This window comes from Argentina anserina, chromosome 3 (assembly GCF_933775445.1).
Source record: "Argentina anserina chromosome 3, drPotAnse1.1, whole genome shotgun sequence".
Taxonomy (NCBI): domain Eukaryota; kingdom Viridiplantae; phylum Streptophyta; class Magnoliopsida; order Rosales; family Rosaceae; genus Argentina; species Argentina anserina.
Genome location: NC_065874.1, coordinates 13,819,836 through 13,843,493, shown reverse-complemented (window position 1 = coordinate 13,843,493; position 23,658 = coordinate 13,819,836). Strand labels below are relative to the sequence as shown.

Sequence of the window (23,658 nt, the reverse complement as noted above, 5' to 3'; positions counted from 1 at the left end):
TGAATTATGATGTGTTTGAATTAGGGAAGAGGAAACTACTAGAGCTAAGCTTCGAAAGTCACTAAAATGTATTGACCTATTTATCTCTTATTTAAGGTTAACATCGGTGGGATATGTCAAACAATCAAAAGAACATGCAATTCTCATATGTCACTTTTAATTGATAGTTATAGTAGAGTGAAAAAGCAATTTATTACTCAGAATCTCAACTTTCAGTCCAGAGGAGAAGAGGGGATGAGCCAACAAAGCCATTCCAGTTTGAGATGCAAAGATTGAAGGCTCAGAAGGTCCACTTATCTAGTCGATGGTGCTTATTATTTTAACATAGTAACATGTAGTTAAGTTTTGTTCTTTTGTGGTAAGTCTGGTAACATTTGTTGTGTATAATGTTTAGGTACAAACGTAATCGAAATTATGTTCTTCGAGATTGAGATGCTAAATATAATGTACTGGAGGAAATGTTTTGTACCTGAGATTCACCACCTACAGCTTAAATCTGACATTTGGGGCCTTATGCATCAGGTTTTGCATCGAAAGACTGAAGAGGCGTATGTGGCTAATAAACACCTGAGACGGCTCTTAGAATCTCGCAAGGCTTTGTTGCTAAAAAGAGGTCAGCATCTACTTATTGAGGTGGCTTTGGCCTCCTGCTAAATTAGAGTTAGCTTGCATTTCTCTGTTGCTTACATAATACTAATAATAGTTGACTCGATACCTTAATTGCTTGATTACTTATGTAGGTGGCAAAAAGGGGAATAATGCAGCACTGAGTTACTTTATAACTGTTGTGTGGTTGATGTGTGTGTATTTTAATGTGTTTGTGCATACACTTATTTATAGTGTAAATGCATATTAGTAATGAAATTGATTCTGAATTATTGTAGTGTATTGGCAACAGTTGGCCAAAAACTGGCAAGTAATCCTGGAGTTAGTGCAACTCTTCTCAATGCACTGGCAAAGGTATGGCATTTATCTTCTCATGCTTTTCTATGTAAACTTCCCAATTTGTGTCAAATGCTTTAATTTTCTAATATGAGCTTTTTGTACAGGTTTTTAGATCGATGAGATGAAAGTTTTGAAAGGTTGAAAGTTCGAACAAGTGAAGTCTTTTGCTCCATTACATTACTGATTTAGATAAGGACCGCTTTAGATAGTCTCTCAATGCTTAGGTTAAGTTGAATTTTGTTTCTATAATGGAATACTGTATATTGGATGTCTTCAGCTTTTGTAATTCAATTGTACATATTAGTACCTAATAAGATAATTGATTTTCTGAAATTTATCAGAAATTTTATATATAATATATTTTTTTTAAACATGAAAACAACTCATGGCGTTTGACAAACGTCATTGAATTTTTTTTCTATGGCGTTTTACAAACGTCATTGAATTCTTTCTATGGCGTTTTTCAAACGCTATGGATCAATCTCCAAAAGCACGGCGTCAGTTTCTACGACGTCTAGGGATGGCGTCTAAAAACATCATGGAATGGTTTTCATGGCGTTTTTCAAACGTCATTGATGTGCTTCCGTGTAGTAGTGTGTGTGCCCTTCAATTCGCTGGTTAACTTCTTCATGATGAAGGACATTGTGTTTGTTGGTATGCATGTCAGGGAGGACGTGTGGCTGCTGAAGGAGAATTATGGGGTTGTGGTCATGAATGTGGTGGAGCTGAGTGAGTTGCAGGCATATGGGCTTCAAAGGCCGAGGCTTTCGCTTATGAAGTAAGGGATCTGGCAAGAGATGTGTTGAAGCTAGGGCTTGAGCAGAGGCCTCAGAAAGTGGCTTGGATGTAATTCTCTTATATGCATTAAATCATTGTAAATATATATATATATATATATAGCCATTCTTCTAGTATCTAGATAATATTGTGTAGATCACCTCTGCAAAATTTCAGCCAATTTGGTGATTGTTAAGACTCTCAAAATTGTGTTGTTCTGTTAAAAACATGAACGGTTCATGTTTGACAGAATTCAGTTAATTCATTTGTTTTTCGATTTTGAGGATCTTAGCGATCACCAAATTGGCAGAAATTTTGCAGAGATGATATACACAATATTATCTAGATACTAGACGATGGAAATGAAGAATTTCGATCGAAAAATGGTTTAAAAATAGAAATGTGCACCAAAACCATGGGTGCTGACCTTCTTATTTGAGAAATATATATATATATATATATATATATATATATATATATATATATATATATATATATATATGACTCAGTTGACTGCAATCGATTTCGGATGCAGAAGTTTGAATAGGAATATATAATTCTGATTAATTATGAGCTATTAGTAGATTCATCCCCGTGTAGAGATTAAATTCAAGTGAAATGAGGAGTCACAATATATGGTGAGGCAGAAGCCAAGGGAATAAGAACGTACAGCCAAAACGATTAATCAAATGGTCATAAACGTAGTTGCAGTCATTAATATACAACGTTACCCTGATCATATAAATAGAGAAGGCTTTTGCATGGTTATGAAACTCACAGAGCCAGTGAGCCAGTGAGCCACTCTCAAACCAATGGAGGCACCAAGTGAAGAAGCATTGCAAGGATTCAGTTATGTGATGAAGGATAAAACCAAGGTGGTGACCGAGGTTGTATCGGATCACCACTCAATCAACCGTTGCCTGCATCTCGTTACCAAGAAAATCCGTGAGAAGAAAGACATGGTTGTCGGTTTCGACATAGAATGGTCTATGGTGGACATATGCAATGGTTCTCGTAACCCTACTGGCTAGGCTTATAAATTAAGCTCAGAGTTGACGGGTATACCCAAATTTAGCCAAAAAATTGAGCTGCGGGCTGTCTCGGTCCAAACTAATGGGCGGGCTTTACTCGACCCGTTTTAGAATGAGTAAGGTATGGATAATACTTTTAAAGCCCTGGGCCGACCCAAAGCCCTGCCCATATGGTATATCATAAGGCGGCCTGTAGCTCGACCTATTTTCAATGTCAAATTTTATTATTAATTTATGAGTGATTGATATAACCAGCAAATTGTGTTGGTTTAATCGGCAAATGTATTATTCTTATAAGAATAGGTTCATGAGTTCAACTCTTATCTCAATTAAAATGTTCAAATGAAAGTTAAAATATTTTATTATCTAAAAATCACGGGTCAAATGTAAATCGGGCCATGGGCGAGCTTTTTAAGCTCAAACTTTATCCGCCCAAAGGACGGGCTCGAGTTTCACATATTTTGATAGAGCCGACCCTGTCCTATCCATTTTACACCTAGAGCTGAAAAAGACATGAACCGGGTAGTATGTGGGTCTTCATATCTTAGGGTCGGACCGGTTCTGCCCTGCCCATTTTACAGGCCTACTACTGGCGTAGTTGTAGCTCGGGTGGTACTCATCAAACTCTACTCGTGTATTGGCTGCGTCCTTATTCGATTAGACCTTAACTCTGCTTCGGTTTCTCCATCGCTCGGGACATTTCTGCTTATGAAGGATATCATGTTTGTCGGAGTTCATATCAAAGAGGATCTTATTAAACTCAAAGAAGACTTTGGACTTGAAGTTAGAAATGCGGTGGAGCTAAGTGATTGTCGCACATACAGTGTGTCCTTACTTGCTTCGCATGGAGCAGGAGATTTTGCACGTTATGGTTCAAATTTGAGTTTATATCGTGCTTTTAATAATGGTCAGAGGCCTTATGGACTGATATTGACGAATTGGGGTGATATGGGATCAGATCTTACACTGGAACAGATGAGTGTGCAACTATTGATGCATATTTCAGCTACAAACTTGCCAAGCACTTGCAGGGACTCCGTTGAATGTAATTCAAAAATTCAAGGAACCTTGAGTTGCCTAAGTAATATCTAGAATATCATAACTAGCTGGCATGAATGAAAGTATCATCTATTACAGATTTTGAGCAGTGTTAAATAAATTTGGGTTTTAATTTTGAGCATTGCAGATTGTCTATGTTTATCTTCTTTTTCCGTAACGGTTTCATTTTTCTGAATCCCATCTTTGCATCATAAATACATAATAGTAATGTGTATATTCTATGTTCATATGGAAAAATTACTCATAGAAGTAGAGTGGTTAAATGTTAAAATTAGGTGTCAAATTCACTAGTAAAAATTACGTAAAGGTAATATATCAACCGTACATAATGGGAGTGACGTACTATTATCTTCAATCCCTCGTGAGTTTGGTTCCCACTTCTGAGCTCCAGGCATGGCTTCATTATTCCCACAATTCCTCTCCAATCCCAACCCTCATTCTCTGAATCATTTCTTCACCTCCCGAACCTCCAAAATCCCATCACAGCAATACATCCATGTACCACCCAGAAAACACTACTTGTTCATCACCAAATGCACTGAACCAGACACTACTCAACCTGACTTCCCAAGTCCAAACTCTGAAACCACCACCAGTGCAGATAAATTTCCAATTGAAAAGCGTCGAAAATCGGAAATCACCCGAGACAGGAAGTCCTCAACTGGCCTGGTGATGCCGGAGCCACCCAACTTTGAGATTGGTTGGAAGAGAACCAAGAAGATTCCACTAGAGAAGCCAGTAGGGTATGTCATAGCTGACTTCCTGGAGAAGTTGGAGGGCTTAATGGGGCGAGAATTCGGGTCCAGAGAGTTGCTGGTGAAGGCTGCAGAGATTGTGGCTGAGAGAGCAAGAGAGGAAGCAGAAGTGTTGAGAGATGAAGGCAAGGTGGAAGATAGAATGGTGACTGAATTGTTTAGGGTGCTGAAGCTGATGGAGATGGACATGGTTATGGTGAAGGCTGCAGTGAAGGATGAGACATTGAGTGAGAGGCTTGAGCAGGCCAAGGCTAGGTGCAGGCAAGCTATACTTGTTGCTTTATCGTTTTAAAGCCTAAATCAAGAACAATCTTCTTCATTAAATTGTTTTGGTCCTATGATGAAAAGAATCAGAGAAAAAAGCTTAGATTTGTACATTAGATTTTCGCAAATCGATCTCTTACCGACTTCGTCAGATTTTGCGAATGAGAAATATATTCACTCACTTAGAGTTGAGTAACTTTATCTGATGTGTAAACTGAAATCAGATGGTAGTTACAGGAGAAGAATGCAGCTTCAAATCTTCTGTCTGAAAAGTGATCTGCAATGTTCATTTTAGAAAAGGACAGTCATAGCGAGTATTCTTAAAGCCGGGAAGAAGTGAATTATACAGCTTGCTCTGAAACAATGGGCACTAATAATATAGATACTAGAACCAGCATTTGTAGAATTTAAATTAGATGAATGGGACTAATCCCACATGAAGGTCCTTATCTGACTTATTTGTTCAGGTTCTGATACAAAAGATGATGATTTATACATTCCTACATAATGTTGTTTTTCTCTTTCTTTTTCTTTTTCTTTGTCACTCTGTTTCCGTCCGTCTTCTTTAAATAAGTCGATTGACATGCTTCAATGATAGACCGAACATGAAGATCATCTTTAGGTATTTTACGTTCCAAAATCTTAGCAGCCTTTAGCTCGCCTGTGGCCAAAAGGGCTTGATACATCCTGCAAAAGTTCAAGATTGGACCAAAAGGTATATAATCATTTTTCCTCCAAGGACAGAAATTTCAACCCAGAGCAAAAGCAAATCTAAAATTACCTCAAGAAACTTATAATGTTATAAGGCAGGCCAGCGGCTTGATACTCTTTCCAAACAAATAGGGAACTCTGCAGATCTTTGGCACTGACACAAGCGTGGAGAAGAAAATCAAGACATTTTCGTGAAGGGGTGAGGTCAAGTTCACTCTTCATAGCATGAAGCAAATCTAGGCCAAACTGCAAAGATGTAGACTCGGATTCTGCGATGAAGTAGAACACCTACAAAATGGTCATAAGCCGTGTACGGTCAAGAGTCAGTATAAAATATGCAGACGTTCATAAAATGGACATCTGAATGTATAAATATACTGACATACAGTTAGCTATCAGTAAAGCCTCAAAAGTCTGTCCAGCCACTCAGTTGGCACAAAAACATTTTTTTTTCTACCTCCTACTTGGTTATTTTAGACCACAAACTTCACAAATGACTTCCTATTTGCTACTGAAAATAATGCAAAAGTATGATTCAGTGACTACCACCTAATCCTCATCATCATTGTGACTATTTTCTTCTGCCATCCGTCTGATGGGGACTCCTAGTGCCTGTTGACAGCTGGTGATGCTGATTAAGGTGATCGGCCACTGTGGGTGAATGGGGTTGGAATAAGACAATATGACTAGACTGATGAATCTTGGGCTTTTGGGGGTAAACATAGAACAATTTGCCAGATACATGATACATAATCATAAAAAAAAAGTTGGTGTCTGATGAATATCAAAGCGGAAGGTTCAAATAGAGGTCATAGATAAGAAATTAATATAGATTCTCAAATAGGTACCCAAAATTTGAAAATGTGATCATCCAAAAGTAGAGAATAATCTAATTAAATCACGGAAAATTGCTTCCACAATAAGATCTACACATCAATTCTGAGCAAATAGAAACAAACCTTATCAAAAATTACTTCCAGAGTTAATTCGTCAGTGCAGACTTGATCCCTGAGTTGCTCAATCAAATTGATGGCAGGTCTAAATCAATAACAGAGAGAGAGAGAGAGAGAGAGACATTAAAATTTGGTGAGGAAAAATTAATAAAATGAATTGAAATGACTGAATTTGGAGCATTAAAAGGAAACCAAATGTTTGGGTGGAGACCCAGAAGGCCCATAATTTCAGAAATTGCAATATTTTTTAATTCAAATCTATATGGAACATGAAAAGGCCAGTTTTTAAGTTGGGAAGAAAATGAGAAAAATGTACATATATATATACAGTCCGTCTCTGCTGCGGACGTCTGCACGGTGCAGATTCGGGGACCGGCGATGGGCAACGACGGCGTGGATGGTGCCGGCCGTGCTCCTCTCCTCCTAGCGCTCCTGACTGTGCCGGCTGGAGCTACAACGCCGGCCGAAATCTCGAAATTTCAAGTTTCTAGGCAGCGTGCGGAGATTTCGAGATTCCAGCCACCGTGGGCCGGCGTTGCAGCTTCGGCCAACACAGATAGGAGCGTCGGGAGGGGGGAGCACAGCTGTCACCATCTGCGCCGTCGTTGCGGGCACCAAAATCGCCGAATCCACACCATGCGGATGTCCGCAGCTGAGAATTTCTCTATACATATATAATATATATATAAGAGAATTTTCAGGTGCGGACGTCCGTACCTTACGTAAGGTACGGATTCGCCGATTTCGGCGATGGCAGACTGCAACGGCGGGGAAGACTGCAACAGCCGCACTCCCCACCTCTCAGCGGTCCCGTCTGTGCCGATCGGAGCTCCATCGGCAACCCACGGCGGCCGTAATCGCAAAATCGCCGGAATCTGCTTAGAAACTTGATTTTTGCAAATTACGGCCGCCGTAGATTGCCGATGGAGCTCCGACCGGCACAGACGGGATCGCCGAGAGGTGGGTACTGCAGTTGTGCTGGTCCGCCGCGCCGTTGCGGCCTACCGTCGCCGGGAGGTGGGCAGTGCAACTGTGCTGGTCCGCCGCACCGTTGCGGCCTGCCGTCGCCGGAATCGTCCGCACCTGAAGAGCCCTATATATATATAGTGTGTGTGAAATGTTAAATTATTAACAACTACTGACCTTAAATGTTTGTAGCGAACACAATATGAGATAGTTCTCAAGCAACCATCGCACCAATAGTTTGGATCTTCTACTGTATCAAGTAGAAGGAGTAATTTGCTTAATGCATCTTCATCCGCTTGAAGGTGCTCCTAAGAGAAAATTGACGTATAATTAAAATTTTTTTTTACCACAACAATAATCTCATGCATAACTTCGCAAAAAAAAAAAGATCACAAATTTTAAGCATTAAAGACTTACAATGAGACTTATAACAGCTTTCGGCTCCAAACGGTATCCATCTTGCTTGATCTCTTCAAATATACTAAATGCATCAAACAACTGCCCATGTGACGCAAGTGCTTGGACGAGCACGCTTTTAATTTCATTGGAGCTCTTTATTGGAATCCCTCCGTCTAAAAGTACCTACATGTGAAAGAATCAGTAAGAATATGTACCATACATTATACAGAATTAATAATCTCGTAAAGTTATGGTTAAAAATCAATAATTAGTAAGGATTGAGGAGAACACTAAATCCTCGTATATAGGCAAATACGAAATCATAAGAAGGATGCACTGATAACACTACAAAAAGGGTAACAATGCTAAAGCACATGAATTAAAGAATTATTACCGAAAGAGAAAAGAGACGATATAAAATTACTTGCTCTCCTGCCCTCCAACAAAAAGTTCTTTAGTGAATATTATGGAGAAGGAAAGAATTTACTTCACTGGAAAAATATAAAAAAGAAGTTTGGAGGAGTACTATATTGTTTTGTTCAACTCTGGCAGGAAATGAGATTTATGTCAAATTTCTGTAAAAGGTTTGATGAATGGCTGCATACTGCCAACATTTAACACAGTGAAGGAAACACTGTTTGGGATGGCTTTTAGAGAGTTAAAAAGATAAAAGAACAAAATAAAATAATAGATACAGCTTGTAAAGAGTTTTCATATAGTACACAGGGAAAGCAACCGTCTGGGATGATTTCTCTAGATGTGCATGTGTTGCAAAGCTTCCACACAAAGTGGTGTTTTTAGCAGCACATAAAGATTTTCTACACAAAAAAAAAAGTGTTTTGTGTCAAATCACTTTAGTATACACAAAACACATATCAACTGCTTTATAAAAATCCACCAAAAAGTGCTCCGTCTCCTAAAACAAGTCTACTTTTTTTTTCACAATAACCACTGTCAGAAAGACAGAATAGCTTTTCATAGTCCAAAAGCAATTTTAGAATCAATCCAAAATGGAGCCAGCAAAATATATGAACACAAACTAATCTAAAGTCATATTTAATAATGTGAGAATATAATCTGCAACATGTACTTTTATTGAACAAAGGTCCAATCAAAATTACATTACACTAAGTTACCTACTCAGGCTACTCTTGATTAATACAGAAAGTATATCAAAGTGTCCAGAAGCAGTATACCTGTTTTGCTTTTTCAAACTGTCCACAAGCTGCATATGCATTTACAAGAGCCATGAAAACTTGCTTGGTAACTTGAATTCGAGATTGCGTCATTTCTTTGTAATACTACAATCACATGAGTATATTTTGACATCACAATCGTAAAGTTAATTGGACCAACCACTTGTGTCAAATGCAATATTTTAAGTTGAACTTTGCATGATACAACAGAAAATCAGATATGGAACTTTTGCCTGAATATGAATTTCAGATTACCATGTTTATGTCATCTTCAGAGTTGCAGTTGGTTATTAGAAGGCTGAAAGTCTGAGAATCCGGTTCTACTTTAGCTTCTTTCATTTGTTTAAGAACCATTGACACACGGGACATGTTCTTCTATAAATATTGCGAGAAAAAGAAGGAAAAAAGGAAGTGTCAAGTGTCAACCACAATAATCATGGAAACTGGAAACAGCATAAGAAAACATGCTAAATAATAACTAAATCATGTCAATTATGCCCAGCTAAATTAAGAAATTAAAAATAGTAAGAATATTTATATAACTGGAGAAAAGAGAGAATATGAAAAACATGTGAGCCAAATAAATTAGCATAGAATGGATCTCATTAGTTTAGACCAAGAACCAGTTACCTCTCGGAAATATCCAACCATTATAGCATTGTACATGGCAGCTGTAGGATTCAAATTCATTTCCTTCGAATCACTCAGCATGCGATAGGCACCCTCATACTGCAGTAGAAAATAAATATGATAAGCTGAGGTATGGTACTGTTCAACTTCCACATTACAAAATTGTCGAGTTATATTTCACTGAAGGCAACAAGGAAGAGAGACTTACATCCTTCATCCTCACACAAAGGTTTATCATAATCCTGAAAGTTTCAATAGTTGGCGACAAATTGCGTCGGTTAATTATCAAATAGATTTGGTGAACCTGAAAATAAGAAGGGCAAAAGTCACATCACAATAACTAGACAGAAGACAGCCAGAAGAGGTATGGATATCTTTATGTCACTATTATGATTTTAGAGCCGATCAACATTTAGAAGTCATTTAAAGTACTCGTCCAACATACAGCGACTGTTAAGCATCATATGTCACATGGTCCAAATCATACCATTAGGCTAACAGCATTAATACTCTGCCAGTCTGGCCCTATTAACCTTCAAACTTTTAGATGCTGAAAATGTTATCATGAGGTCTTTCATCTTAACCTTCAAGGCCAATTCATCCACCAACAAGAGTAAACTCTTCCAACTTTGAATTTAAATTTTAACAAAACACTGAATTTGTTTGCATGCTATGGAACATCAAGTTAATATGGTAGAGATTACATTCCTGTGTTAAAACACCACGAAAGTTACTCAAATTGACCTCTAATGGAGTAGAAGAGCTCTATTTAAGATGATTAAAATAAGTTTGGAGCTCGGAGAACAATCAACAATTATATTGTGACAAATTATTACATCAAAATGCGCATTCCACCTTTCGGGTTGAACAGAAGAAAAGAATTTACAGCTTTGGTGAAACTTGGTGGTTGAACACAAGTATTAGGAGCTCTGTAGTATATGAATTGGGTACCCTACATGGGAGATGTATGTCTGAATTGGGGATAAGTACATAAAAAGGATGTTCTACATCCACTACAGGCTCAGACTCAACCCACCAATCAAATTTATCCACAGTATTGCCCTTCTTCCGAGTTCCAACAACACCACGACTCAAGTACGCAATTTGGTATAATCAATTATTATCATGATGTAAAACTTGATTATCAACAGGCTGGATTAATTGTGTTAGGTTATGAAGGGTGAAACTAGCAGCTCAACCTAACTTTTAAACTGACACCATGCTGTTTACCAGCAAACAAAAAAAAGAGTACACCAGATTGTTTTACACTCTTAAAATTATAAAACAGCCACATAAGGCGTAGGTTCGGGGTAATTATTTTTTTAATGAAACTTATATGAGACGAGGGGCAATGAAGCTAAAGGTTGAAGATGTTAATCCAGTATGGAAAATATTCTTTTTCTGTCTGAATAAAGCAAGGGTCTTGGTTTTGTCTGTGAGTCAAATAACTATAAAAGGTATTCATCTGAGGGTCCTGTTACTGTAAAAATTTCCAAGTTCTGGTGCCCATAACCATCGTAGATAGCACCAACATTGTATAGTTCTACACCAAATTGTCGCAACGTTTTACATTGGCAAAAGTCATACTATATCATGGACAGTATATATAAGTCAAATACTGCAACTAACCAGGTTAAAGTCACAGCTCGTAATACTAGCTTGTAAAATGGGGTGTAATGCATCCAGTTTAAATTCCAAACCCAATTCAGACATCTCATCCACAAGCTCAAGAGCCACATGCACCTGGGTTATGAAAATGAGGGAAACAAAAAAGGAAAGGAAAAAATGTTAGAAAATCTTTAAACAAATTTTCTTGAGAATATACAGGATTGCCAATTTTTTTTAAGTGAAAACAAAGAGAAAAATTATAGAATTTACTGTTCTTATTATTTTATATTAAAAACTAATTTTTTACCTTAAGTGAATTGCAACTGTGGATGATAAGCTCTTTATAAGACTCAGATGAAGGTATCATCTCAAGTTTTGTGTGCAAGTTTCTAAATTTTGAAATGACATCCTCAACCTGAAACACCCAGGATTTGTATAAGCCCAACTCTTCTGAGATACATCATATACATAAAAGCCAATTCTGAATTAACATAAGCAAATCAAGGCATCTACTAACTCTATAATTCTTAATTACAGACTTAATGTGGAAAGTATGTCATGCAGCTGTTTGCAGACAGTAAAACTTTATACTATATATCTATAACCAAGAATACGTATCATTCAAAAAATAAGAAATGGCCTTTGACTAGTTGGGAAAAAAAATACTTCTCCAGAGGTTAGATCTTCAAGATCTAGAGGGTCCGAACAAGTATTTTATTTCTCATAGTGAGGCAACGACATTTTTTAGTTTTTGTTTTATTGAGAAGAAATGAACTTAATCAAGACAAACTCAGAAAAATAACATGCTGACAACAATAAACCCAAATGAGAATGGAGCTAGACATAATGTTAACAAAAGCACACAATCTCTAATTCAATTATGAGACACATGAACTTAGAAACTTATGATTCATTTTTCCACAAAAGACATTTGTTTCCACATATATTTGGTTTAAATTTCCTCGCGCTCTGAACTTCATAAGGAATGCAAAGTTTGATAAAATCAATCTTAACCTAAGTCGTTTATTCATCAACTCCTACCTCTAGAGGAAAAAAAGTAGCCCTCAATCACATCCCCTTTTCTTACCAAAATCCCATAAAGCTAGATTAATGACCTTCAAACCACATGGATTTTTTTTCCTTTTTTGAGAATCCGGAGAAGTTTAACGTTTAAGTACAGAAACATGGAAAGATCTAGTGCAGTCAGTCAGTCCTTTCACATGTTCAAAGAGATGTCCACATCAGTACAGAGTGCTCAGGGCATCTCTGCAGCACAGAGTTTGGAAAAGGATTTTGCCACAATCGTGGTGTATGCCTCATTCATGAAATTTTACACCCATTTTCTAAAAGGGTATGACTCTAGCACATTAACATATTAGGAGTTCGTTTTCAAAAAAAAAAACATATTAGGAGTTCACCTCGTTGGTAGAGTTTTCCAAAAGCGGCTGGGTCAAAACAGTGGTCTGGCCATGGCTTTATCATGGTTATAGCAAAGAAAAATGTATGATTATACTACTACTAACAGCAGTTCATATAAGACAATTCTGCCCAATTTTTACCAAGAAGCAAACTGCATGAAAAGCAGAAGAGCCTCCTGTAATTGTGGACTTTAGAACATTACCAGCATCATTCATGAGAAGATCCTCACCGCTAAATTTGGAATGCCAACAACATAAATATAGATCAAGTTCGATTTCTCCTCTGCTGCACAGTCTGCATCAAGGAAAATAGAGAGAGGTATCTCTGAGCACTTTCAGGTCGTAAATGTCAAATACTATGGAATTAATGAACACCATCAATAATGAACATACCACGTTCTTTAATTTCCAGAAGGAATTTCTCTGCAAAAGACTCCAATTGCGGCCTTCCCAGGCATTTAAAGATACGTACCAAATCTTTTGATGAGAACTTTGTGATGTCCATCGTTTGTAACAGCTGTTCAATCTCCTCCGCCCGGTCATTTTCAAAAAGTGCTAACAGATATTTCACTACAACACAAGTTAAAATCCAGTTAACTTTGCATTGATGTCAAATGCAAGAGCTGTGTAGTTATGATAAACACCTTGGTAAGGTTTAGAAAAGACCATTATCCATTTCTCAAATCCAGATTACAGATGCACTACGTAACAAGGGTGGATACATTTGATAACCTAGATGCTTGACACATCACTCAAGATATATAGTAAATTGCAACCATGACATACATAAGAGTTGTTATCTGAATAATCAATCAAAATTGATATTGGCATCCATATATAGCTGGATAGATAGCTATTCCAAAACAATAGTGTCACTCACTCCATTTAAATTCAATAGATATTTAATTTATATTCTTTGTATCAGTGAGCAATCTAGCATTATAGAATTTGGCATGACTAAGTGAACCAAATGGCAAGGAATGTTAGAGACAACTGCAATTACTAGAGAAAATAGTTAATATGACTGACCGACGATCCATATAAGCAATCAAAAGTTAAGAATATAAAACTAGGCTAAAAGTTATCGACAGCGGGATAAGTGTACACACTACACACTTACCTCGTAACATCGACTTGTTTTCTCCAACATGACTCTCAATGCCGTTACATAGCTCTTGTATCTTTTCCTTATCATTGACTCTGATCCATAACCTCATCTCATAGTAACCTAATGCCGGAAGTAATGAAGGGTTTTCTTTTTTAATATCCCTGCAGAATGAGGAAAATTCTTCTGTCATGCCCATGTCGATAAGATATTCAAGATACGGACCATAAGTCTGCTCTTCGAGTGGGAAACCCCGTTCCTTAAGTGACTCAAATACTTGGAAAGCAATCTGCATATGTTTTCCTGCAACTACTTCATCAGAAGCCACCCTAGCCTCATCTACGCATTTTTGTATCAATGCATTACACTCTTGGAGACTAGATTTATTTCCCAATCTTTTAAACACTTCCACAGTGGTTCCACCCCCTAGCTTACTGGTACACATCTCCATCAGATTACTAAAGCGACCATTCTGGTGGGTGCTGGAATTAAACCTCTGCCTCCTATAGAGAGCAATTTCCTTTTTGCGATTTGATGCATCCACACTCGTTGGTAGATTTGGAGTCCATGGTACCTCCACTTCTCTCTGCGAAGATTCATCGATTCTATGGGGATGCCGATCACCAGCACCTGATACAAAGATACAAAGACTCATGGCACATACATTTCGAAGCACATAGATAAAAGTGACCATGCTTTTGTAAACAAAACAAATAGGCACGCTATGAGTACCAATGCCGACACTCCCTAAAACAAACTTACCCTGCTGCAGTATTGAACTTATGTCCCCAAACGAATCTTCTGCATTCAAAGATGAAATTCACACGATAAGAAACAACAAAAGCCACTGAATCAACCAACGGTAAAAAAAAAGAAGAAGAAGCCTAAAGCATTATTTCATCTCAATTTGAAGAAGTCGACAAGCCTGAGCCGATTATCTAGGGTTTCAATTGCTTACTAATAGTGACGAAAACGAAGAGAAAGAGTTCAGAGCGAGGATTACCGGAACGGGGGGCGACGACCAGGTATCCGGCGGCGGAGGCGGAGGCGGAGGCGGAGGAGGGTGGGTGTTTGAAGGAAGCAGGAACATATTGGGAAATTTTGCTGAAGAACTTCTTGAGGATCATATCATTCTGGGGGTTGGCTACTGCGCCCTTTCCCTCTTATGCACTTGTCCTTCGATTTTAAATTGAAACTCAGTTGTGTCACTTACTTTGCCTTTGTACATATTTTGGGTGTAAAACTAGTTTGGGAGCGAGGTTAGGCTAATTGAGTTGAATCTGACACTGATTTGATTTGATCAAACTAACTTAGCTAATAGTTGGGATGCCATTCACCTTCTCTACTAGGGTGGGTAGTTGCTATGAAGTAATTAAGAACAGAAAATGTGGGTGATTCAACTTTTTTACATGTGTCTAGTGTATGGAGCCATGATAAAAACACGCATATGGTGAGATAGATATGCACACTGATGTTTTTGGGGTTGTCTAGCATATTGAACCTTTCATGGTATGTGACATGGCATTAAAAATACCAAAAACTACATCGAGATTTGATTATGACCAGGATAGTAAAATTGAAACATAATCTAGATGTGTTGTTAGGGAATTGTGGAGTTCTTGTGACAGAAGATAGAACATTACGTAAGGACTTACCCACAACCCTACAACTCCTTTGGAAATTTTTAAACATGTGATTATTGAAGGGGGTTCGAAACTCTTGATTGATTCCTTGGCTAGAGGAGACCTGGGAAAATCAGGACATTGGTTGACAATATTCGTTTATTGATATCCCGATTTGATTTCATTATTTTCATATAGATTTACCGTGAATTGAATTTTGTGACAGATCTATTAGCGGATTTCGCTCATTGTCATGGATACACGACTGTATAATTTCATTGTTTTCTTCTCTTTGTGTCTCCCGTGTTCTAATTGGATTAGCTGGTATAAGAAGTAGATACATGCTTTTTTTTTAGGAAGAAATATTACTTTAGTCATTGAATTTTTTTAAAACTTCATTTTGATCATCCAACTATACTACATGTATATCACATTGGTTATTCCGTTTATTTTCATCGTTTTTCTTTATTAATTCAAAATGTAGTTCGGAGATTAAAGCAATCAAACAACAATTTTTTCTTCTTCTATAACACAATAGCTTAATTGTTTTCTAATCGGAATGACAAATATGACCAATGTGACATACACATAGGTATAATTTGATGATCAAAGTAAAGTTTTTAAAATTTAAATAACCAAAGTGTCGATCGAAACATATTTTAATGACTATAGTGATATTTCTATATATTTTGTAGTTAAAAATTATATTGAAAACGCGTTTCTTTCTTTTTCTTTTTGCACTTGCATGAAGGCTAGTGATATTTTTTTAAGAGGTAGGCATGCAGCTAGGATGTGGCAATGGCTATTTCATTGCTTCCAATTATGTCATTGTGAAACAACGATTCTTGGAGACTTCCTGGATTGTCACAATGGAGGTTGCTCTCCCTTTCATGATCAAAGCAAAGTTGCTTCCTCAGTAGAAGCATGGGTGGATAATGGCATTATGTTATTGGTGCTTGGATACTTTGAGTTGCGTAATGATGAAGACGACATGCTTCACTTTCACAAAATTTTGCTAGATGAGGACAATTGGTCTCAGGTACTGGTTTTCAGTTCTGGAATTATAGCTTCTTTGTTCAGTCTAAGTTTGGTTACCTCACCAGTGTTCCAATTATTATTACTTCACCCTTCTACGTCTGCCAGTAGACACATGATGAACGAATTTGATATGTTCATGTCTTGTTGTTTTGTTGGTAGCACATTTGTGACAACTCTAGGAGTCACAAGTTTATCATCAAGGTTGCTATACCAGTTGATTGGATTGGAAATTTCGGCTTCAAGTCGAAAACGATACTTGTATCATCGGTATTTTACGGTTCTCTTGACTCAGGTTCCTTGGTACTTATTTGTTCTGATGGAAACCACATCTTCAGTGTCACCTCAGCGGGTTCCCTCTTCGTTGGGCAGTAATGAAACTCCTATCCTTGATCAAAAACTCAATTTTCAGAAGGGGTTTTCTTATTTTGGATTAGTCTCTGTCATTATCCACAAGATTTCTAGCTTCTCTTATGGACTGCATTGTGCCAGCCTTGTTCCTACAATTTTAATTGTTGGTACTACGAGTATTATGCAATGCCTTGACTGTGATTGGATGTCTTCCTTTCTCCTACCATCTACATCTGACAGTGATGATCACAAGTCAACATTATTTATCACAGATGATACTGCAGGTAACTTTCATCTCTCCCATACTGCAGCTATATGTCAGCCAAGGAGGGTTTTAGTTGATGAAGTTGTTGACTTTGACAAAAGAAATTCAGACTTGGTCTTTATGAGATACTCTTATGGCCCACTTTCATCATATAATGGTGTACTATCTCAGACTACTATGAACACGTTTTTTCAATATGTGGTCAGACATGTTCATGCAGATATACATTCCTTAGCAATGACCTCTTCACTTAGTTCACCATCCCATGCACTTGTTCCGAACCTGAATTTGTTATCACATATGGCTGGTATCTATTTATTCAGACCTCTTTGGGTTACCATTCTGAGCAAAGACGCCCACTGTAGAATTTTGCTGATTATTTCTGTCAATGTGCTGCTGCCTTTGTCTCAGAAACAAGGCCCTGAACTTATCTGTGGTGGTACAAATTTTGGCGTCCCGAAAGTTGTTAAGTGCCTCATTCAACATATCAGTTGTGCACTTAATGGGAATACACATTTTCAAGCGGCCACAAATGTCAGAAAAGCGCCGACGACAATGCTTATTCCTAATAGTGAAGTTTTTACTGCAGACAAGAGGTTCTTTGCATCCTCTCTGCTCCGTGCTGAAGTTCTTTTCCTCATACCTACTGCATCATATGTACTTACCTTAAAAGGAGGCCCAACATTAGGTGTACATGTTCATATTTTGAGTTTGGAGTTGGTGCAGCATGTTTGTCAGATTGACGTGCTGTTTGGTTGGACCAAGGCCATTGTTGCAAGTATTTTTATTCTATCGCACTTCAATGACACCACGGCCTTGTCCAAGGGAATCACCACCACTTTAATAGCTCAATTGTCCACATTTCTATCCATATGGTTGGTCCAGCCTCAACATGAACACGAGAAGTGGTCTGCTGCAATTATTCTTGCGCTTCTCTCCAGTTACCTACATGTTACTAATCACCTGAAAAAGTTTGAGGATACTACAAGACTTGTTCAAGTTATGTGTAGTTGCAAGAACACTCTTGCAAAAGGACCCTGGGAAGTTGGCTTGGGGTTTTATTGCCACGATCTGCTCCTCAAGGCTGCTACAGTTGTTGCTGCAAGAGATGAGAAGAAGCTGCTACCTGCTTTTGCTCACGGTTGGTTGTCTAACCTTGCGATTGTTCTGTATTGCAAATTAAGTGATGTTGCACAGATACTCTGCTCTCTGTTGGTTAACACAGGTGGCACTATTATTCTATCGGTTGACTTTCCACTACTCTTGACATCATATTTTGGATGCCTAACATTGTCGTTGGGTGCTAAATGGGACAAAACTTCATTATATTGTCTTCCTTGGTCTTGCACTGTTCTAGCTACTCGACTGATGATCATCGGTCGTACTTCTGATTTTGAGACTGCTTTCAGGAAGAATCCCGTATACCTCGACAGAGCTCAAGATTTACTTCTGCAATGTGATTTTGATACTCCTCCAGCAAATACGAAGACTGCTACGCATGATGGGGAATCCGGCGGGACTCCACTAGATGTTGACTTGCTCTTTTGGCCAGAGCAGTGTGTTATGGCCATACCAGCAATCCAGTTACTGACGTTAGTGCATCAGATACTCCAGGATGCCTCTGTCTATCTCCAGCGGATCATGTGCCTGCATTTCTATCTTTCCAAGTTCAATCTAAGAGAGTTGAGTGTATTGAAGTCTTCTGCTGGTCTCGTTTCCCTATTACGCTGAAGGCCTGAGGACATGCCTTAAATTAAGGGGGGAGGAATGTTAAGATCTTTTAGTAGTAATTACTAATGTTACCTATTTTGGGCCTTACATTTATGTGGTAACTGGACTCGGGTCGGGTTCTCTTAGTGTCGGGTCTCTAGAGTATGTTTTGAGCTTGAGTTATATAACCAACTTCTATTATAAGAAGAAAGCTATGAAATGAATATCAAACTTGCTCATTTATCTTCTCTTTCAATCTTGTTTAAATTCCTGTTTTAATTTGTTCTATGTTCCTTTAATTCTCTTGTTTCAATTCCTGATGGATTACGATCCTATCATATACCTTCTAGGCTTCTACAAACAAACAAAAAATTTGGGTGTATAATTACCCCAAAATTGTGGGTAATTTCGAGAAGTCAAAATAACGAAAGTATATTGGTCTGTTTGTGTATCTCTATTGCTTAGTAGTTGCCATTAGTGTGATAGTTTGGGGGGTTGGGGACGATGGCCAAGTTCGCTTTAGGATCGGAACCGGTGGTGGGCTCCCTCTCTTCCTCGAAGAAGAGAGAGTACAGAGTCACCAACCGCCTCCAAGAGGGCAAGAAACCCATTTACGCCGTCGTTTTCAACTTCATCGACTCTCGCTACTTCAACGTCTTCGCTACTGTCGGCGGCAACCGGGTTCGTCTCCCTCTCTCTCATCGCTTTTTACTGTTGCTCTACGGTATAATTAATTATGCTCCTTCATATCTGTAATGTAGGGTTTTAATTTACCAGGATTGAAATTATTACCGTCATTGAAAACCCTAGTGATCCTTGCAGGTGACTGTGTATGAATGTCTCGAAGGAGGAGTGATAGCTGTTTTGCAGTCTTACATTGATGAAGATGTAAGTCAAGACCAAGCCCCGGCTTTTTTCGGTTATTTTTGATTCAATGGATTGGTTGTTGTATACTGGTTGTGTATCGAAAATGCTGTTTCGGATAAATGTTTGTCAATGTGTGATTTTTTTTTCGTGTGTTTTTAATGTAGATCAGAAGGATGAGTCTTTCTACACGGTGAGCTGGGCGTGTAATGCCGATGGGACCCCGTTGCTTGTGGCCGGAGGGTTCAATGGCACGATGCGTGTCATTGATTGTGGGAGTGAGAAGATAGATAAGGTACTTTTTTCGGTACTGGGGTTTGAGGGGTTTCGTGGAATTTGTGGTGGTGGAGTAGTAGTGGACTAATTACGTGTCTTTGTGCAGAGTTTTGTTGGCCATGGTGATTCGATAAATGAAATCAGGACTCAGCCGTTGAAGTCATCACTTGTAGTGTCAGCAAGTAAAGTGAGTATTAGGACCACTTTTTCTTGTTTTTGGTTTCGTATTAGTTATATCTACTGCATGATTAATCCCACATGTAACCAGGATGAGTCGGTTCGGCTATGGAATGTTCATACTGGGATATGTATTTTGATATTTGCTGGAGCAGGTGGTCATAGAAATGAAGTCTTGAGTGTGGTATGTATATTAGAGGAGTTATGTCCTGCTGCCATTCATTTACAAAAGACAATCCCATCGTTTCATTATTAAAAAATCGTCCTGGAAGTTCATTTTACTGATCCTATGCTCACTGTTATAGGACTTCCATCCATCTGACATTTATCGCATTGCAAGTTGTGGCATGGACAACACAGTTAAGATATGGTCAATGAAAGGTAAGATGTTATGGTGCTGACCACATGACTGTTTCGATATATTTGATGTTAAGACATGGTTCTGCTATTTGATATGATATGTGATACAAAAGTGGCAATTTTATGTTAGCCTTTCAAGATATACTGTCTGCCAGACTGGATTTTTGAGATTGAACAAAAAATGCAGGCAAAAGTGTTAATAGGGTGTGGATGTTTATAATCTTTAAGAACGGGAGAGTAATATTAATGACACAACATTGGAAGCTGCTCTCTTTGTTGTACTAGATTGGAAGTAAATGTCTAAATTATTTTTGATTGTCACTTTTTCAGTTTGCTTTATTTTGCTAGCAAAGTAATTTGGCAAAATGAACCCATCAGACTGGAAATCCAGTGCAGACCAGCACACAGAGCCACTTGAGCCCTTTATGGATACTTTTGCAATAATTATCTGCAGCTTTGTATACATCTTTCAGATTTTTATTATGTCGATAAAAATAATCAAATTTAGTTCCTTGCTTGTAATTTTTAACTAGTTTTAGACTTGATACAATAGACAAAGATGAAAGAATTGAGGTAAAACAAGTCAATTGTATGAGCAATAGACATTTGTCTGGCACCAAGTGTCAGCCAAATCTTACCATTTATATGTGGCGCCTTGGGTATACCTGGTGCAAAATTGACCTTTTAATGACATGCTATTACTTATATGCACAACTAAGGCTGCTACAAAATACTCTCTTTTTCCAAAGTTCTGCTTTCTATACATGTTGGGATGGTATCACGTGTTTATATTCAAATATATCTGCATTGCTTTTTCCTAACAATTGATTATTATTTTTCAGAGTTCTGGACATATGTAGAGAAATCTTTCACATGGACAGATCTTCCATCAAAATTCCCTACAAAATACGTACAATTTCCTGTAAGTACTTATTGTTATATGTATTGCGAATTAGGTTTTCTTCCGCCCTTTTTCCTGTAAGTACTTATTGTTAACTGAGAATGCTCAAATCTTTCAGGTTTTCCTAGCCGCCATTCATACAAATTATGTTGACTGCAATAGGTGGCTTGGAGATTTCATGCTCTCAAAGGTGAACTGAGACTTCATCCATAATGAATTTAGACAAGTCACATTGTTAGGATGGAAAGTCTGGACCTTATGATAAGTTATATGTTGGTTTTCTAATTTGTGAACTTGAATCAGCATGGATTTAGACTTCAAAAAAAAATCTGTCTGATAATGTTGGTACCAACATTTGTATAGCTTACCAAAACTAGGAAAAAATAAAAAATTGAACGCTATTTGAATTATTTGCCGTGGTGTTTATCCAGATATAAAATCTGTTGCAAGTGTGAGTGCTTGAATTGCTTCAATTCTAATGATCATGCTAATGATATACTGTGATCTTCCAGAGTGTTGACAGTGAAATAGTGCTATGGGAGCCAAAAATGAAGGAGCAGTCTCCCGGGGAGGTTAGCAATGCCTGCCCTCTTTTTTAGTGTTAAGGGCCCCTTTTCATATTGTTATTCTTCTTTTATTTAAGAGATGAGAGAAAATATGTTGGAGAGGAAACGTAAATTTTAACAACAATTCTATAAGATTCATTGATAATAATAATAATAATAATAATAATAATAATAATTCATCGTCCCTTCCAGCTTCACCACTATCATCTATCTCATTTAGTTTATTTGTGTATAAGTCCAGTAATTCTCATCTTGTTGGCCTAAAATATTATTGGCTGCTTTCTCAATAGGGCACTGTTGACATCCTTCAAAAGTACCCTGTTCCAGGGTGTGATATTTGGTTCATCAAGTTCTCCTGTGATTTTCATTATTATGCAGCTGCTATAGGTACTGAATAGTGCATTTTAAATTTATGTTCAAATATTAGTTCACGTTTGTTCGTCGTATAATTGAAACAACAACCATGGGTGAACTGTAGGAAAATTATAGGAAGACTACTTAACGTCTGATATATTTTGATGAGCAGGGAATAGAGAAGGAAAGATATTCATTTGGGAACTACAATCCAGCCCCCCAGTCCTTATTGCAAAGTTAGTTTGACTTGCTGTTATCAAAAGTCCATGCTTAATTGAGTTGCAATTTGAATGTTCATCAGTAATCCCCTGCGCCTTTTGCAGGTTGTCTCATCCTCAATCAAAATCTCCAATTAGACAAACTGCCATGTCCTTTGATGGAAGGTGATTCTTGCATGATTCAATCATTCTGCCCATATCTATATCATGATTTTACCACAATTACAATTGATATTGTGCAAATGTTTCCTCTTTTTATATTGCAGCACCATTCTCAGCTGCTGTGAAGATGGGACTATTTGGCGTTGGGATGTCATTGAAAATTCTTGAACCTGGCCCATCCATGTGCATGAATTGATCAAACTGCTTAGCGGAGTCTAATTCCGGTCAGCATCTTTTCATTTGTGGTTTTGTATTTTGTGTTATTCAGAATAGAGATAACAGAGGAATGACGGAATTGTAGAGTAGAGTTATAAACTTATAATACTCCGTGACCCATCCAAGCCTAGTTATGTAATCTTATAGCACGTCTAGGGTCCAGAGTTTGCAATGAAAGTGTACTAGAAGAATGTTATGGTTCTTGGTTGGCATTTCCTGTTGTGGCATCACGCGAATTTCACCAATATGAAAAAAAAAATTAAGGATTTAAGGCTGGGATTTAGTCTGTTAAGATTGTCATCATGAGATGACATCGCTTCCACCCTCAGTTCCAACTGAATTGGAATAATTATCTGTTGTGTTGATCTCTGTCGGTCTCTCCATCCATACAAACATTTGAGTGAAATTCAGAACTAATTAAATCAGGTTTAACGGAAATTCAGTGCAGCTGTTTTCTGAAGCTCATGCTTGTTCTTAGTCTTTTTGCTTGTTTTGGTTCTTTTAGACCTCTTTTGTAACCAAAGAAAAAAAAATTCAGTTGAATGGAAAACAAGAACAATCAGGTTTATCTATTTAGAGGTGCCAACTTTTCTTTGCTTTTCTATACCACTCTTATTATTTGATGTTGATATTAGCTGGAAGCATAATTTATCTGAGCAGTAAGCACTTTACAGTATTGAAAAACGAAAAAGACCCTATACAGAAGAAGTGATCAACCATGTTATTGGTGTTATACAATATATCGTAAGAGTCCAATGAGATCG

General features: G+C 37.8%; 4 protein-coding genes across 6 annotated transcripts; 3 read left to right on the top strand and 1 right to left on the bottom strand.

Annotated features, from left to right (window-relative positions):
- Positions 1 to 4,192: 4,192 nt before the first annotated feature.
- On the top strand, positions 4,193 to 4,942 carry LOC126787905 (protein CHLORORESPIRATORY REDUCTION 41, chloroplastic). The gene has a single exon (XM_050513822.1). The coding sequence runs from the start codon at positions 4,206 to 4,208 to the stop codon at positions 4,857 to 4,859; it is 654 nt and encodes a 217-aa protein (XP_050369779.1). The 5' UTR covers positions 4,193 to 4,205; the 3' UTR covers positions 4,860 to 4,942.
- A 148-nt stretch (positions 4,943 to 5,090) lies between these two features.
- LOC126787904 (pentatricopeptide repeat-containing protein At4g04790, mitochondrial) lies at positions 5,091 to 15,006 on the bottom strand. 2 transcript variants are annotated; one of them, XM_050513820.1, is made up of 16 exons: positions 14,821 to 15,006; positions 14,580 to 14,618; positions 13,833 to 14,447; positions 13,106 to 13,282; positions 12,943 to 13,007; positions 11,602 to 11,709; positions 11,316 to 11,429; positions 9,895 to 9,990; positions 9,687 to 9,785; positions 9,312 to 9,431; positions 9,057 to 9,161; positions 7,879 to 8,043; positions 7,639 to 7,769; positions 6,502 to 6,580; positions 5,613 to 5,830; positions 5,091 to 5,518 (listed from the first exon to the last, which is right to left on the bottom strand). In XM_050513820.1, exons 1-16 carry the CDS (start codon positions 14,942 to 14,944, stop codon positions 5,332 to 5,334), a joined length of 2,442 nt encoding a protein of 813 aa, XP_050369777.1. In that variant the 5' UTR covers positions 14,945 to 15,006; the 3' UTR covers positions 5,091 to 5,331. The 2 variants fall into 2 exon arrangements, with proteins under 2 accessions (XP_050369777.1, XP_050369778.1); XM_050513821.1 differs by having other exon boundaries at positions 14,580 to 14,615.
- Positions 15,007 to 16,225: 1,219 nt separating this feature from the next.
- On the top strand, positions 16,226 to 19,046 carry LOC126788138 (uncharacterized). Of its 2 annotated transcripts, none has more exons than XM_050514104.1 (2): positions 16,226 to 16,478; positions 16,770 to 19,046. In XM_050514104.1, the coding sequence occupies exons 1-2, from the start codon at positions 16,230 to 16,232 to the stop codon at positions 18,819 to 18,821; spliced, it is 2,301 nt and encodes a 766-aa protein (XP_050370061.1). In that variant the 5' UTR covers positions 16,226 to 16,229; the 3' UTR covers positions 18,822 to 19,046. The 2 variants fall into 2 exon arrangements, with proteins under 2 accessions (XP_050370061.1, XP_050370062.1); XM_050514105.1 differs by having other exon boundaries at positions 16,333 to 16,478; positions 16,637 to 19,046.
- A 216-nt stretch (positions 19,047 to 19,262) lies between these two features.
- LOC126786635 (polycomb group protein FIE1) lies at positions 19,263 to 23,206 on the top strand. The gene is made up of 13 exons (XM_050512514.1): positions 19,263 to 19,481; positions 19,623 to 19,688; positions 19,837 to 19,959; positions 20,047 to 20,127; positions 20,209 to 20,301; positions 20,423 to 20,498; positions 21,320 to 21,399; positions 21,497 to 21,568; positions 21,891 to 21,950; positions 22,235 to 22,331; positions 22,471 to 22,534; positions 22,622 to 22,681; positions 22,783 to 23,206. The coding sequence occupies exons 1-13, from the start codon at positions 19,305 to 19,307 to the stop codon at positions 22,844 to 22,846; spliced, it is 1,113 nt and encodes a 370-aa protein (XP_050368471.1). The 5' UTR covers positions 19,263 to 19,304; the 3' UTR covers positions 22,847 to 23,206.
- Positions 23,207 to 23,658: the final 452 nt, after the last annotated feature.

Excerpts from the sequence above, each read along its gene's own strand:
- LOC126787904 (XM_050513820.1), bottom strand. The coding sequence starts at position 14,944 with ATGATCCTCAAGAAGTTCTTCAGCAAAATTTCCCAATATGTTCCTGCT. Across the intron at positions 14,619-14,820 it reads GGTCGTCGCCCCCCGTTCCG|AAGATTCGTTTGGGGACATA; the intron begins GTAATCCTCGCT and ends CTTTGAATGCAG. Across the intron at positions 11,710-12,942 it reads TTGGCATTCCAAATTTAGCG|GTTGAGGATGTCATTTCAAA; the intron begins GTGAGGATCTTC and ends TGGGTGTTTCAG.
- LOC126788138 (XM_050514104.1), top strand. The coding sequence starts at position 16,230 with ATGTGGCAATGGCTATTTCATTGCTTCCAATTATGTCATTGTGAAACA. Across the intron at positions 16,479-16,769 it reads ATGAGGACAATTGGTCTCAG|GTTCCTTGGTACTTATTTGT; the intron begins GTACTGGTTTTC and ends CTCTTGACTCAG.
- LOC126786635 (XM_050512514.1), top strand. The coding sequence starts at position 19,305 with ATGGCCAAGTTCGCTTTAGGATCGGAACCGGTGGTGGGCTCCCTCTCT. Across the intron at positions 19,689-19,836 it reads AGTCTTACATTGATGAAGAT|AAGGATGAGTCTTTCTACAC; the intron begins GTAAGTCAAGAC and ends AATGTAGATCAG. Across the intron at positions 21,400-21,496 it reads CAAAATACGTACAATTTCCT|GTTTTCCTAGCCGCCATTCA; the intron begins GTAAGTACTTAT and ends CAAATCTTTCAG.
- LOC126787905 (XM_050513822.1), top strand. The coding sequence starts at position 4,206 with ATGGCTTCATTATTCCCACAATTCCTCTCCAATCCCAACCCTCATTCT.